At 34.1% G+C, this 16,816-nt stretch overlaps 1 protein-coding gene across 9 annotated transcripts in view; it reads right to left on the bottom strand.

Annotated features, from left to right (window-relative positions):
• Window positions 1-16,816, bottom strand: part of LOC149807999 (dual specificity protein phosphatase CDC14A-like) — a 107,751-nt gene that overhangs the window by 20,850 nt on the left and 70,085 nt on the right. For 3 of the 9 annotated variants that reach the window (XM_089972235.1, XM_089972252.1, XM_089972226.1), the window contains exons 12-13: window positions 13,190-13,381; window positions 4,714-4,767 (exon numbers count right to left, since the gene is read on the bottom strand). The exons of 2 other annotated variants lie outside the window; for them this stretch is intronic. In XM_089972235.1, the coding sequence (XP_089828361.1) occupies window positions 4,714-4,767; window positions 13,190-13,381 (246 nt within the window). The remainder of the gene's footprint in view (window positions 1-4,713; window positions 4,768-13,189; window positions 13,382-16,816) is intronic. 4 more of the 9 variants (XM_089972288.1, XM_089972269.1, XM_089972263.1 and 1 more) reach the window with 2 other exon arrangements.

The raw sequence follows: 16,816 nt of genomic DNA on the forward strand, positions 1-16,816 counted from the left end.
TACAGACACAATAAGAAGGCCTGGCCAGTAGGGTGGGCACTAATGAAAATACTGGACACCATTCTGCTAACTCCAATGCAAACATGCATAAACGATAGCATTACGGTCAGGAGGAACTCTGGCTGTAAAGTACGTGACATCATCCCAGCCTACAAGTATGATCAACATTACAAAGATGCAAACATGGTGCTTTGCATTCACAGGACCAATATAATTATGATCTTAATGACAAATATATTATATTAACCAAATATGACAAACAATATTAATTTGTGGTTCTTAAAGGCTGGGTGTTTCAAAATAAAAATACCGGACATAAAGGCATCCAGTGTCATATCAGTACTGTACAGGACTGACCACCTGAAAACATGACAAATGGTCTTCTTAAAATCAAACCCATGTTCAAAGTACTGCTGAAAAAACCTGAACCAAAACAATGACAAACTGTCAGCCCTGGCAGAAAAGTGACTGCTATGTCCCGCTTTCCATTAATGTTGGTTAGATATAACATAGGATCGACTGACAAAGGTAACAACACCAAACAGTTCTCAACATACTACACATCACAACACTATATGCATTTCATTCCATTTCAAACAATAGCAGGGCATTAAATCATTACAACATGCAGCAAAAGTTAGCAAAACACCACATGCATAAAGAAAAGAAATCATTGTATGACTAGATAAAAACAACATGTACACATCAAATGTAAATTTATAATTAATTTTAACTATTTCAAATCATATTTCTTTTTACAATAAAACATTACATGTGCTAAAATCGTTACAAAAAGCACTGGTACACAAAAGCCCAAGTTCCCTAAGCAGCACGGGGAAAACCGTGTATTTATAGTCATGTCTATAAGAATCAGTTTCTTATTTTGGGGCTAAACTTTACAAACTTCGATAAAAAATATCTTCCTGTCCTTCTGTGTCCTGCTACATGTCACCATTAAAAGTAATTATGGTGTCTTCAAGGAATGTGTGGATGAGAGATAACATTTTTCTAAGAGTTTTAACTGAAATTCAAGCACATCTGGACTGCAAAGTGTCTCTTAACATTTCACAAAACATACAAAATAAATTTCTTTTACTAACACCTGGGTTCAAACTTGGCTAACTGCATGGTAATGTGTACCTGATATGAATTTTCTCTGCTTGACTGAAGACATTTGTCTTACAATTTCATCAGTTTTATAAAGTTATTGTTTTACAAGTGATAAATATTACCTCTTTCTGACACTGACCTCTGGCCTTTACCTCACTCAAAAATGAAATAAACTAGCTAATAACTTTATTATTATGCAAACCAAACTTTATTTCCCTGCATATGATAATGATCGTCCTTTCTAATCCTGTCCCTGAACCCACAATCCATCACTGGTCATATGGACTAATAAAATCATGTTTGATTTCTTGCACTGAGTTGTTTTTGTTTTACTTGCACAGTTTTTTGTTTTGTTTGTACAGTTTTTTGTTTTACTTGCACAGTTTTTTGTTTTGCTTGTACAGTTTTGGTTTTACTTATTACAATCCTGGGACAGTCTCATGCTAGTTACAGACGACTGTACAGCATGATGGATGCGGCTTTTGTTTTGTCCAAATAATGTGTGAATGTGTGATTTTGTCTTCAGTGTGGCAGGAGTATCTGATAACTGAAACAAGACAGAATACTAAACAAGGTCACAAGTAAAGTTATGCATGCCAAGTGACTTTCTCTGTCTACAGTATAGAAAAACTTGGGGGTTTGTTTTTTGTGTGTGTTTTTTTGTGTATTTCAAGTTGTTGTAGAAATTTAATGTCTGCACTTCTCATGTAAGAATAACATTCATGTGTAGTTCTTTTCATGTAATTGTTTGCCCAAGTACTCAGGAATAACTTTAAACTCTCGGGTTAGACCCCCAATTCAAACATCTTCCCTTGTGCTCCACCAAACCTTTGCACACAGCAAATCAAGCATTAGAATGTCATTTCCAAAAACATGAAATTATTTCTGTGATGTGGTCTTTGGACATTCCTCACTATATCTCTATCTCTGTATTAATATGGATTTTAATGGGAAAATCAGTGATATTTCCAACAACTTCTCCATGTGATCCTTATGATCATTTGGCTTTCTTCACCACCTGTCATGTTCAACACTTCTTCTAGTTAATAAAGTTTGATCAAAAACTGTCCACAGACAAATGAAATACTTTTTTCCAATAAAAAAAATCTACGCTAATAAACTGCCTCATGACCTAACAGGTCTTTTATGCCTATGCATATTTTGGATGAACATGGATAACTAGGAACTGATTTGATAAACTTTGTTCAGAGGGATGAGATCAAACTTTAAGGCCTAGCCCAGAGGCTACAAGACTTTTGATCAAACTTTAAGGCCTAGCCCAGAGGCTACAAGACTTTTGATCAGGAGTTTCAATGAAAGACATTTTTTTCCACTCAAATCTTAAAAACCTGCATAAATTTGGCTGCTTTAAAGGCTCATGATGAAACTCATGCCCAACAATTTAAGACCTTTAGGCTGATTTGCAGATTCTAGGTGACGACAACTTCTATTTAATAAACATGACTAAGTTGACCAAAGCAAACAAGTCAACAAAATAAACAAGGACATTGGAAATGTTGATTAAAATTAAAATCTATCTCCACATAAACAAGTTGAAATCCAAAATAAAAAGGAGAAAATAGCGTAAGCTGCCATGATATTTTAACCCTGTGACAAACATTCAAATGGCTTTCATGTATGAACCTGATGAAGATTAGCACTGGAATTAATTGAAGAAAATTATTACATTTTTTTTTATCTTTTTGGGACTAGAAAAAGGCTTCAAAGTGTGTCAAGAAAATCTTCCTTTCAGAAGTTGCTGTGAATTAGTCCAACAAATACAAATTTTCATGGTTTTATTTTCAGTGGGGAGTAAAATCACTTATGTGCCTCTCAGGATAAAAATTAGTCCTCTTTACTGATGAGGATGATATTATTACATGAGGATGTTTATTACACGAGGATATTATTACACAAGGATATTATTTAACTGGGTATTTAAGGTAGCACTCAAACATTTTTGGCAATAGTCAGGGTTGGCATTAGACCAGCTAACCTTTGATGCCACTCCCTTTCAAAATAAACTCCATAACCATCAACATGTATGCATTTTTGAATATGACAGAGAATGGCTGAAGTGAAATGAATAAACATGATACTTTTTTAATTATATTCCATTTAACAGACACCCCCCACCATGCAATAACATCCCTAACATCCATGAAGTTCATAAAAACTGGTACCCCACAAATAAAAATAAAACACATTAAATATACCTGTTAACAAGTTTCAGTAGAACCTTGCTTATCCAAAATCCTCTATGACAAAAAAGTGCTAAGATAAAAGTAGTTTGGATAAACGAGTCCAAGAGCTATACCAAATCTGCATATACAAGGTGGCATACATATCGTTCAGCAAAACTGATAAAATGAAGTATTTAAGAACATCTTTCCCAATAAAAACCCAAATGTTCCTCGTAATCATTAACAACGTCAACTATTTAAGAACGTGTTTCCCCACAAAACTAAATCTTTGAAGTATTTAAGAACATGTTTTCCCCAAACCAAATCTTCCTTGCAATTGTTAATAAGTTGAAGTATTTAAGAACTTGTGTCCCCACAAAACCAAATCTTTCTTGTAAAATTTCCTCTATCAACTTGTCTGTTTGCATCCCTTCTGACTTTATTAAGCCTGAATTTTTCAAAAGGGTTACACTGTACTCACTACCTCATCAGACAAAATTGCAGGAATAAAATCATCCAGGGTAAATGATATATCAGACAGTGGGTAATTTTAAATGCTATAAATAGATAGTGGGTAATTTTCAATAAAAGTATTCCATGCAAGTTCAGAAATGACTTTGCAGAACCAATTTTTGGAAAGGAAGAGAATGACAAGAAGTTTGCCAAATTCTGGTCTCAAACTTGTCAGGAAAGGACCAATATGGCTGAGTTGTATTTCTAATTCTTGAAAAATGGTTTCATCTGATAAAAGTTTTATCTGGAAACATGACAACCTAAGGAGAGCACTACCATACTCAGCAACTCTGCCCTTGCGTAAAGTCATGAACATGAGGCAAAGGCTAAGAAACAATCTTGTGTCTGATAATTAGGATAATTAAATACTGATTACTGAAAACACGAAGTGATGTGGATGCCAAACTTTGTTACGATTTTTCAGTTGTTATAAATTTTCAACTCTAGATCCTTGACCTCTGACCAAAAAAATATAGGCATTGTTCTTGCCTAAAGTTAATTATCTACAGATGGCGGCAATTTATATAACTCCATGAATATTTATTTTGCATTATAAACAAATTTCAAACTCTTTTATGTGACACAGTAGCATTTTAATACAATGCTTCTTTACTCCACAGAAAATTGAGACTTACAGGAAAACAACCACCTTTGGTGCTACTGGATTTGAACAAGCTGAACTCCTTTAGAAACAGCTGTTATGTTTGGGAAGCAATGAGGTATACTGGAGTAAGTGCTATAAAAGCCAAACACATTTCTGTTAAGTACATGAATGTTTACCAATCTTCATCAGGATTTAGCCAGATAAAACATGTCCACAGGGCTACTGACATCAAGCATACTGGTTAAGTGCACACTGTTCAAATAAAATGTGTCAAGAGGCAAGGTAGACATTAGAGTACCCTACCTAGGAGATTGGCCTTTTGAATTCCGCAAGCTATAATTGTGCGAATGATGCTTTCTAAAAATAAGAAGATATCGATGAAAATACATAGTCTAAAATTAATCTATAAGCACCTGAAAATTAATCTACAGAATACAAAGTACAGCAAGAATATTTCTGGCAAATGTATGTTAATGTTAACTATATACATTTTATCTAATGTATTTTAGTTTATCAATAAAACACATCAAGAAATGTAAAACTTAAGTACATTTTAGACTGGACTATTGAGCAATTAAATGTTCACAAGCATATTTTTAGACTTTCCATTACATTATATTTCCTCTTTTAAGTCAAATCCAACTGTAAACAAAACCGACCCTGAAATAACTGCACATTATGTGCCAGCAGATCAGGGTCTATGCTGTTTGTTCAACTGATTACTTTTCACAAACTGTATAGATCCAGATCTGCAAGAACATTATGCTATGGAAAATCTGGGTCTTTGACTTAAAAGCCTGCATAAACGGAACATCATAATTCATCTATTAAAATAAGAACAAATGTAAACAAAAAATAACATGATCATAGTAATTTTATCTTCACCAAACTGAATCTGAACATTCATAAAATGCCTTAAATGTGTTCATGGAACAAGTGGGTCTTGTGTCAGGGGCTGAGCACAAAAGTTAACTAAATGAATGTACCATCTATACTTGCTTTTAAGTTGAGGCCAATGAACAAATGTAAAGACCCCAATCTGCCACCACATAATGCACTGCAGATCTGGATCTATGCAATTTGCTTACAGTAATCAGTAGAACAAGTCAATAACCCTAATCTACCAGTGCATTATCCAACAGCAGATTAGGGTCTATGCTGCTTGTAGTTGGACACAACTTATATGTGTGTATATATGGTACAGATGTATTACAAGGGTAACACTATGTGCTCCTTCCACAATTGTGGCAGGATATTACAACAGCAGACAACACATTTCCAAGGGCAAACCAGTGCATATAGAAAGAACCACCTGAGAGTAACAAAAATGAAACAGGTTTTCAAACATTCTGTAACAATAAAGAAACTGTACATTCGTTTTTATGTAACATAACATATTCAGAATTTGCATGATTGGCACCTGACGGAACTTGTAAATACAGTGTATACTCATTTATAGGTTGAGTCCAACAGCAAACAACACAGACCCTGATCTGCAGTCGCATAATGCACAGGCAGATCTGGATCTATGCAGTTTGCAGTAGGACCTGACTTATAAGTGAGTATATACAATAATAACAAATAATGTATAATTGCATGATATGACTAGAGAGAACCAATCCTGAGGATAAAGCGCAGTGACATGTCTGTGAGTAGGGATAAAGAAAAAAAAAAAATTACACACAGCAAAAAATAAAATTTTAATCATCGGAACCTATGCCAACAACAATAATGGTTTAGACCTAACTTTATCTAACAGTCCTTATTTTTTCATTGTTGTCATCCATGCATCCAAAATCAATATACCCTAATGTCTTCTTTAATTGACGTTAGACCTTCTCCCTCATTGATGCAGACACTTAGAAACATCCTGCTCAGAAAATTTCAAATTCAACCAACAGATTTGTATGCAAAGCTGACTGCACTTGAGTAAGCTCTGAAAATAGCTGACTGCACTTGAGTTAGCTCCACCCATTTGAGTTAGCTCCACCCAGAAAAATACCATTCAATTGGCACTAGTTCATGAAATTTGTGCACAACAGCAACAGACTTTACTTAGACTTGTTTATTCTTGAAAATTTATGAGAGATAGAGAGAAAGCGAGATAGAGAGTGCAAAACATCACTCACTGCAGTCATTTTCTGCATTTTAATTGAGCAAACTACATACTACTTAACTAATTAACCACATTAGTGAATGAACAAGGTACCCATACAACTTATGTTTATAGTTTCAACAAAAAACAAACTCACAACAAAGTACACGTGATGCTACAAACTACTTAAATGAAGACACCAGTTTGAACCAATCTTTCATCATTACACGGGCCACATGTAATATCAACACTTGCCACAATTCCACTGGCCTGAGAGCAAAACTGACCAAAACATCCTGAGAGCACACAGGACCAGTAACCAGGAAATGTTACTGATCCTAAGCAACAGGTCATACATTTCTCACACAAGAAGACAAAATGTAATTAATGACTCAGTGGTAAATGCAGCTAAACATGATTATCAGTCTTTAGTACTGTGATTCAGATAAATAAAGACAAAATACAATATTTATATCACAGTCAAATCCATTAAATTTATTAATTTTTGCTTAACATGACCACTGTTGACTGACCAGGACAATGATGCTTACTGTCCAGCTCATACAGACCTAAATATAACTCATCTTGAGGTTGGGCATCAGAATCTATTGCTGTCATTATTGACTAGTTGGAATCATAGTCCAATTAAGAATCAGAATCCCCATCCACTGACTTGTCATTAATGACAGTATCAAAACTAGACCTAGCCTCCAAAGATGAAACTCTAGTGAATTTAAGTGTGTGGAAAGATGAGACTATTGACGTTAAGTCTGTGGAAAGATGACGCTCTAGTGAAGTTGAGTATGTGGAAAGATGAGGCTCTAGTGAAATTGAGTCTGTGGAAAGATGAGGCTCTAGTGAAGTTAAGTCTGTGGAAAGATGAGGCTCTAGTGAAGCTAAGTCTGTGGAAAGATGAGACTAGTGAAGTTGAGTCTGTGGAAAGATGAGGCTCTAGTGAAGCTAAGTCTGGAAAGATGAGGCTCTAGTGAAGTTAAGTCTGTGGAAAGATGAGACTAGTGAAGTTGAGTCTGTGGAAAGATGAGGCTCTAGTGAAGCTAAGTCTGGAAAGATGAGGCTCTAGTGAAGTTAAGTCTGTGGAAAGATGAGACTCTAGTGAAGTTAAGTCCATAGAAAGATGAGACTCTAGTAAAGTTAAGTCCATTGATAGATGAGACTCGAGTGAAGTTAAGTCTGTAGAAAGAGGAGACTCTAGTTAAGTCTGTGGAAAGATGAGATTCTAGTAACCAAAGTGCAGCTGTCCACGAAGTTAAGTCTGTGGAAAGATAAGTTCTGCCCTCCTGGTTATTACGCTGTACAATACACTGATTTCTAAGTATACTGCTTTTCAGCTATGCATAGTTCATTTTGCACTGAGATCCTAACAATTTCATTTAAAAGTTTCTTGCATTTCTCCTTCGCGCCATTAAATAATTTTGATTTCCATTCAGATGAATTCATTTATTTTTACAGAGATTTATATTAAAGACTTATTTTTAAACTTGCATTTTGGTAACTTTAACTTTCTTGAAACTGCTCACAAAGGTGACTTTGCTACTGTAAGATGTTCATGACATTCTTTTCGTTGTGCAAGGCTATAAGTGAAACTTCTCTCCTTATCTCGCGCATAATTGCTGCTTCACAAAAGCAAACTGAACTCAATTGGAACACAAGACATGTGGCAAGCATGGAGTTTACCTACATAATGACAATGTTTAGCGTTACCAGGACCCTACGTATCGATAATGTCAGCATTAACCCTACATATAAATAATGTTTAGCGTTACCAGATTTAGCTCAGTTACAAACAGTATTTGCAATGTATTGGAGTTTACCCTACATAAAGATAATGTTTTGTGTTACCAGATTTAGCACAATTACAAAACGTATTTGTAATGTATCATAGTAATACCATTAGTTGATAATTTATCTCCTTACGTGGAGGTGACTTTTTACAAAGATGATCAAGTTAATTTGTAGCCAAAAAATAGTTAATTTTATGATGATCATTATTAATAGTTTTTCATAATTAAGTTTATTAAATTAATATACATACAGACTGCTCATTGCACTCATGAACACTGTGACTGATCTCATCATTACTAATTCACTCTTGCTGAATGGAATATTTCTGCATGTAGTATAGGCAGAACCAACTTGCATGTGCTACTTGTATATTACACATGACATGGTTTGAATCTATTGGAAATTTTTTTACTGGGTTTGCATCAATGGCTTTTATTCTAATCCTTCGATGGTAACAATTTCAAGTTCAGCTCAAAATTCCCATTTGCAAGCTAAATGGTCCTTAACCTACAATGTGAACATAAATTAAATTCATGCAAACAAAAATATTTAGATAATTGGGAATTAGTAAATTTGGAAAAATGCATAATGAGGTTCAACATGGTTAGGAGAATAATATAGTTTTAGATTAATTCCGACAAATGTAGTTCCACTGATAGAATTTATACTGAGTTGCTTAGTACAACTTACTATGGTGACAATAACTTGTTCCATTCTGGATCTTGTTACAAGTTTCTGACAACTCAAACTACACTGTGTCATGATCTCAGTAAAGGAAAAGAAAGCATTTTAATTTCTGACAACACAAACTACATTATGTCATCTCAGAAAGAACTAAAAGAATACATTTAAGTTTGACAACTCAACTTACTACTCTGTGGCATAAACTCAGTAAGGAACTAAAAGAAAACATAAACGTTTCAACCAACTCAAACTACACTGTTGCATGATCTCCATAAAGAAATGAAAAAATGCATTTAAGTTAACTCAAAGAACACTGTCATGATCTCAGTAAAGAGCTATAAGAAGGCATTTAAGTTTTTGACAACTCAAACTGCACTGTGTCATGATCTCAGTAAAGAGCTATAAGAATGCATTTAAGTTTCTGACAACTTACACTGTCTCATGATCTCAGTAAAGAGCTATACAAATGCATTTAAGTTTCTGGCAACCTACACTGTTGTCATGATCTCGGTAAAGAGCTATACAAATGCATTTAAGTTTCTGGCAACCTACACTGTGCCATGAACTCGGTAAAGAGTTATAAGAATGCATTTAAGTTTCTGGCAACCTACACTGTGCCATGATCTCGGTAAAGAGCTATAAGAATGCATTTAAGTTTCTGGCAACCTACACTGTGCCATGAACTCGGTAAAGAGTTATAAGAATGCATTTAAGTTTCTGGCAACCTACACTGTGCCATGATCTCGGTAAAGAGCTATAAGAATGCATTTAAGTTTCTGGCAACCTACACTGTGCCATGAACTCGGTAAAGAGTTATAAGAATGCATTTAAGTTTCTGGCAACCTACACTGTGCCATGATCTCGGTAAAGAGCTATAAGATGGCATTTAAGTTTCTGACAACTCAAACTGCACTGTTTCATGATTTCAGTAAAAAGCTGTAAGAATGCACATACGTCTCTGACAACCTACACTGTGTCATGATCTCAGTAAAGAACTATAAGAATGCATTTAAGTTTCTGACAACCTACGCGGTGTCATGATTTCGGTAAAGAGCTGTAAGAATGCATTTAAGTTTCTGACAACCTACATTGTGTTATGATCTCAGTAAAGAGCTGTAAGAATGCATTTAAGTTTCTGAACATTCAAAGTACATTGTGTCATGATCTGAGTAAAGAAATGATGTTATGAAAGCATTTCAGTTTCTGACAATTCCAACTATGCTTAGTCCTACAATGTACGACCTCTATCATGATATTTATATTTTTGGGTCAACATCTTACTGCCTAAATAACAGCATTATGTAGCATGTTCCACAGTTGACAGGCAGGGGAAAGGAAGCAAAATTGTCAATGTTGATGCTTTTCCACAAATTAAAGTCATACTGCTTTAGTTGGACTTTACTTACTCTGATGTCTTTTTTACTAATAAATTCAAATTCTGACACAAGCAAATGCACATGTTATCAAGTTCACCTGACCTACATTTCAGTTGGTTGGAATGTAATGGAAGCTGGGAATGCCAAAATCAGTTAAAAGGATAATAAGTATCTTGAATGAAATCAAGCTATCTAAACACTTTCGTCAATATTAGTATATTTTTCTTCATTTCGTTAAAGAAATTACTTTAGTGGTAAGAGGAGGTAATGCACAAGAGTTTATTTTCTTTGTCAAGATGATACATAGAAGGGAATTCCATCTTTCCAGGATTGTTGGATTAGAAAGGTAGCAGACCTTACTTCCTAAAATTAATGTAATTAAGGAATGTCTTCAACAGAGAAAGACCCTGGCTAAAGATATATGTAAATTCACATAAAAATGTCAATAGTTTGGTATGTTCTTGCACTACTTTTAGTTCATTATCTAACTCCAAGTAATTATAGGTTACTGCATTTGTATGGGAAAATATGAACGACTTTACAAATGCAGTAACCTTTTTATTATATGCTCATTTTCTTATTCTACCTAAGGCTTAATTATATAAACAAAATACACTACAAAAAACAAAGTAAGTGAATGTATGCTGTATTCCAAACTAAATACACAAGCACAGATTCATCATTACATAACAACATTATTAATGCACACATAACTACATCGAGATAGATTTGAACTTTGTCACAAGCTAGACATAACTATTGAAAGAAAATGGTGTTTTTGTCAACTTAAAATTGAAATTTGGAGCCATATTGTGAATGAATGTGCATTGCAACAACTTTTCCATTTGATCTGGAATGAATAGATTTTGGTATTTTTTTTCAATTCTATGAAATTTTGTGATTATGGACTGGATTCATCTGTACAAATTGTAAATGAAATACATCTGATTGAAGCAGCAAGAGAGAAGCATGCTGACATCTTCAAGTGTGTTTGTTCTGTCACTGACTATTTGAAATCATAATGTGGGAAAAATATGAAGTCTTTCAATCACAATTATCAAAAAGATGCTATGGAATTTAATGTTTATTTCATTTTTAATGTGCAGTAAGGAGGATGTAATTGCACTTGGAATATAGTCGAAATTACAGTACAATTTTGAAATATGTAATCAAGCTTGAGAACTCATGACATGCCTCATGCAAATCAGATTTGCATAACTAAGAAAGTACATTTTGAGTAAATACAGGATGTAAAACTATAAGTATATTTTTTGCCATTCTTATTACCAGCTAAAGGAGACAGTTCATGCCTTGTAACTTGCATGTTATTTGTAGGTACACAGCAATTTTATGAAATCTGGCATCTATCGCCAAAATCTGAAACATTGTATCAAAAAGGTCAACACGGAATGTAGCAAAAAAGCTCGTATGTATCAGTCCACGAAAGATCTGCTTTAGTTCATTGAGAAACAAATTTAATCAACCAAAATGTAAAGCTTCTGCTACACAAGTGTACATGATTTGTTTACAAAGTAGTTCCTATTACACTATTGGGCACATGTGTTCTGCATGTGAGTACAATATAAAGGTGTGCAATATCGTAAAATTCTGAACGATTCTGACAATGTAAAGTTAACGGAGAAAAAAATGAGCATATAATAAGTATCATTACACAGGAAAGCATATGGAAAAGATGTCGGATAATAACCGTCCATAAAGTAATAGCTTAATGAATATTGAACAATTTATACAATCTGAACTGGTTGAAGATGATAGATCCCTCTTAGCCAATACACAAAGAAAAGCATACTTTGGTGACTGATATTTTCCAATATAACATCAGTTTCCCGCAACAGAAAGTCTAAGTGGTTGATTTTATGGCAGGTCATAAATTGTTAATGATTTCCTTAGGTTTTGAATCCTTTTCAGTGATTTTCCCATTTGCTTTCACAGTAATGTTTTTGCAATTAGTAAAAGTGTATGATTTTTCTAACAAGTTATTTCTAAGGAGGCATGCATCATAACTACATCATTTTATGTCCAATCTCTAAGAGAGCTTGCAGTGCTACAATACACTTAGGCAACACATCATATTGGTGACATCATGATGACATCATTTTGAACTAGGTAACACATAATATCAATGACATCATAATGTAATGATCATGTCATGTTGAATTAGGTAACACATCATATTGATGACATCATAATGTAATTATCACATAATTTTGAACTAGGTAGCCCACCATAATGATGACATAATGTAATGATCACATAATTTTGAACTAGGTAGCACACCATATTGATAACATAATGTAATGATCACATAATTTTGAATTAGGTAGCACACCATATTGATGACATCATAATGTAATGATCACATCATTTTGAACTAGATAACACATAATATCGATGGCATCATAATGTAATGATCACATAATTTTGAACTAGGCAGCAGGTATAGATTTGAAAAAAGCAGACATACTTAAATACTGACAGACAGAAATGTCTGGGAAAAAGTAACTCCTGCAGATATCACTTTGTCCTATTTAAAAATTTCATTTTGTACCCATAATAAGGACATTTTTTTTTCTTAAAACTTTAATTAAGGCACAAAATTCAATAATTCCTATTTTCAAGATACAACTGCCACAATTTCAGAATTAGCTACGAGTATTCACTATGAATTTCGGTATTCACTGTAAGAATTTGCAAAATCTGACTGATATCATGGACTCTTAAGTATGTCTTTTTATATCTAAAGTTGCAAGTGAGTAACTCTTCTGTTTTACATTAATATTAGTTTTTGTTTGTATCCTACCTTTTGGCACTTGTGGATGATCCTGAATGACGTGTAGTCCGTTTTGAGGTGCTTGCATTTGTGTGGTTGTTTGCAAGCACAGAGGTGACTTTGCTGGCTTTTAATGGTGACATGACATGCCCATGCGCACTTCTTGATGTCATTCTAAAAGGCTGTGTTGCAGACCTTTTATGGATTTTTGCCTCTTCAGACCTGTGATGGGGAAAACATGCATGCAAACGGTATGATTAAGGGCTGTCCCATTAAAACACAATTGGTTTGCAGAACACTATTTAAACCACAACATATGCTAGAATGAAGGAAGTAATGCATTAAAAAAACACAGTCTAATGTTGTCTATTTAAATATACTTTATCAGTGCAGGAAAGACAATATGATTCAATTTTATGTTGGCTGGAGAAAATTCCAAACCAGACTCCCCAGATTTAACTTAATAATTCCAACTTGTCCAAATATTAGCATTCTTCCCTATAATGTTTTTTTTTCGGTGGGGGGAGTGAGGAAAAAAAGAATATAACAAATGAAGTTTGACCTCGCTTTACTAACCCAATTAAAAATGAAAATATGCTACAAATCAAAACCAGCTGTGATTTCTGCTATTGTGTTGTATATAACCATTCCATACACCTATAACTTAACCATTAACTGAATAAGGAATAGTTGAGTTTTATTAGATTGCTTGGTCTGCTAACATATGATTATTCTAGCTTGCATCTTTTTCACTGTCCTGCAGCACAATAAACTTTGTTTAAATGAAACAGCCCCGACACAAAAAGACAAGTACAAAGAGGGGAGTAAATTCTTTACCATGCTTGAATATACAGCTAAAGGTAAATTACTGTGTCATTATAACAAGTTCTCATGTTCAATGCACAGGCAATGGGAACTAAATAGCATCAAAACAGGAATTAGTTTAAAGGTTTAACAAAATTAATCAAGAAATCCAAGGGAAATGAATAAACCAGGCTTCAATTATGCAGAAATATACTAATGAAAAAACATTATCTGCTCTGCAGAAATGCATGCTGCAAGGGTTTTAATTGATGATTTCTGTTTATTCCAAGTGTAGCCACTGCAGAATAAGAAACATGAAACTTCTTTCCTAAACACATGAATTTGGGGGAAAAAATGTATTTAGTAAAGTCAGATCCCAAATTTAGTTGAGCACAAAACTCATTAATACAGTTTTATAATTAGATAAACTTTAGGTCCAACTTAAAATGGACCAATCAAATGTCATCAGTCTTGCTTCTAAAAATAAGATCTGATTCTTACAGTATCTCTGTAACACTTAACTTTGGCTTGTGAGTAGAAGAATAAAAACATAAAAGTATATAACAAAAACCAGTCTCACATGCAGCTGTGGAATGGTACATTTATTCCTGTATCACTTACAAAAACTTTACACAAAAAACCCTTTCAAATAAAACTTTACTATTGTTGATGCTGTCACTGCTTTAGCCACCAAAAAAGTGATACCTATATGTCTCACACTGCTAATGCAGGTGAGACAAAAATGTGTCCGTATAATACAGAATATGGCTTCATGGCATAGACCTTAATTAAGCATGCTAGGGCAAGTTAACATGGCTTTATTGCATAGACCTTAATTAAGGATGCTAGGGCAAGTGAATATGGTTTCACTGCATAGATCATAATTAAGTATGCTGGGGCAAGTGAATATGGTTTCATTGCATGGACCTTAATTAAGTATGCTAGAGCAAGTGAATATGGTTTCATTTCATACATATTAATTAAGTATACCAGGGCAAGTGTTGTTGTTGTTGTAGGGTTTAACGCCATTTTTTAGCACATGATAGGCTATACATGGCGGCCAGTATTACTGGTGGAGGAAGAACCCGGGAAAACCCCGGAAAGAACCACCGACCCATGAAAAGCTACTGGCAAGCTTTCTCACATACTCACATTAGCCGAATCTGAGACTCGAACCCACACAGGCAGAGGTGAGATGGCAGTGATCCGTAACGGAGAGCGCTTCAGACCACTCGGCCACTCGGGGCCCCTCCTGGGCAAGTGAATATGGTTTTGTTGCATAGATCCTAATTAAGCATGCTAAGGCAAGTGAATATGGTTTCAATATATGGATCCTAGTTAAGTATGTAACGACTTAGTTTTAAGTCTAAACTGGACCACAGCTCAAAAATGGAATATGGTTTTTAAGTCAAAACTGGACCACAACTCAAGTATAGAATATGATTTTAAGTCAAAACTGGACCATAACTCAAATATGAAATATGGTTTTCAGTCAAAACTGGACTATAACTCAGATATGGAATATGGATTCACTAAACGATAAATAGGTAATGATAAGGTTTAAGTCGAAAATGGATGACAACTCAGTCAAATATTGTCAGAATATGGTTTTATATCAAAACTGGACAACTCAGTCAAATACTGTTTGAATATGGTTTAAAATCAAAAATGGACCACAACTCAGTCAAATATTGTCAGGATATGGTTTTACGTCAAAAATGGACTCACAACTCAGTCAAATACTGTCAGAATATGGTTTTAAATCAAAAATGGACAACTCAGTCATATAGTCAGAACATGGTTTTAAGTCAAAACTGGACCAAACCTCAAATATAGAATATGGTTTTATGTCAAAACTGGACCTTAACTCAAATACAGAATATGGTTAAAAGTCAAAACTGAACCATAACTCAGATATGGAATATGGATTCACTAAATGATAAATAGGTAATGATAAGGTTTAAGTTGAAAATGGACCACAACTCAGTCAAATATTGTCAGAATATGGTTTTATATTTTAAAAAATTGACAACTCAGTCAAATATTGTTTGAATATGGTTTAAAATCAAAAATGGACCACAACTCAGTCAAATATTGTCAGAATATGGTTTTAAATCAAAACTGGACCCTAACTCAAATATAGAATATAGTTTAAAGTCAAAACTGTACCGTAACTGGGATATGGAATATGGTTTCACTAAATGATAAATGGGTAATGATAAGGTTTAAGTCGAAAATGGACCACAACTCAGTCAAATATTGTCAGAATATGGTTTCATATCAAAAATGGACTACAACTCAGTTAAATATTGTCAGAATATGGTTTAGGTCAAAAATGGACTCACAACTCAGTCAAATACTGTCAGAATATGGTTTTAAATAAATAAATGGACCACAACTCAGTCAAATACTGTCAGAATATGGTTTTAGATCAAAAATGAACCACAACTCAATCAAATAGAACATGGTTTTAAGTCAAAACTGGAAAACTCAGTCAAATATTGTCAGAATATGGTTTTAGATAAAATATGAACAACACAATCAAATTTTGTCCAAAATGTTGAACTTCAAAATAATCTTGATCTTTATATAAAGCCTTATGATGTAAATACTCACAAGTCGAGTCCAACTGCAAAACTCAACAAACCCAGATCTTCCTTTGCATAATGTGCCAGCAGATCTGGGTCCATGCAGTTTGGAGCAATCAGCAGAACAAGCAGCACAGACCTTTATCTGCCAGCACATTATACAATATCATATCAGGTTTTATCATGTTTGCAATTGGACTCATTAGTGAATACATATGGTACCAATTTGGTTCAATCTCTAATGACCTTCAAAGACATTTAGAGT

Source organism: Sinohyriopsis cumingii, chromosome 1 (genome assembly GCF_028554795.1).
Source record: "Sinohyriopsis cumingii isolate HCF-2022 chromosome 1, ASM2855479v2, whole genome shotgun sequence".
Taxonomy (NCBI): domain Eukaryota; kingdom Metazoa; phylum Mollusca; class Bivalvia; order Unionida; family Unionidae; genus Sinohyriopsis; species Sinohyriopsis cumingii.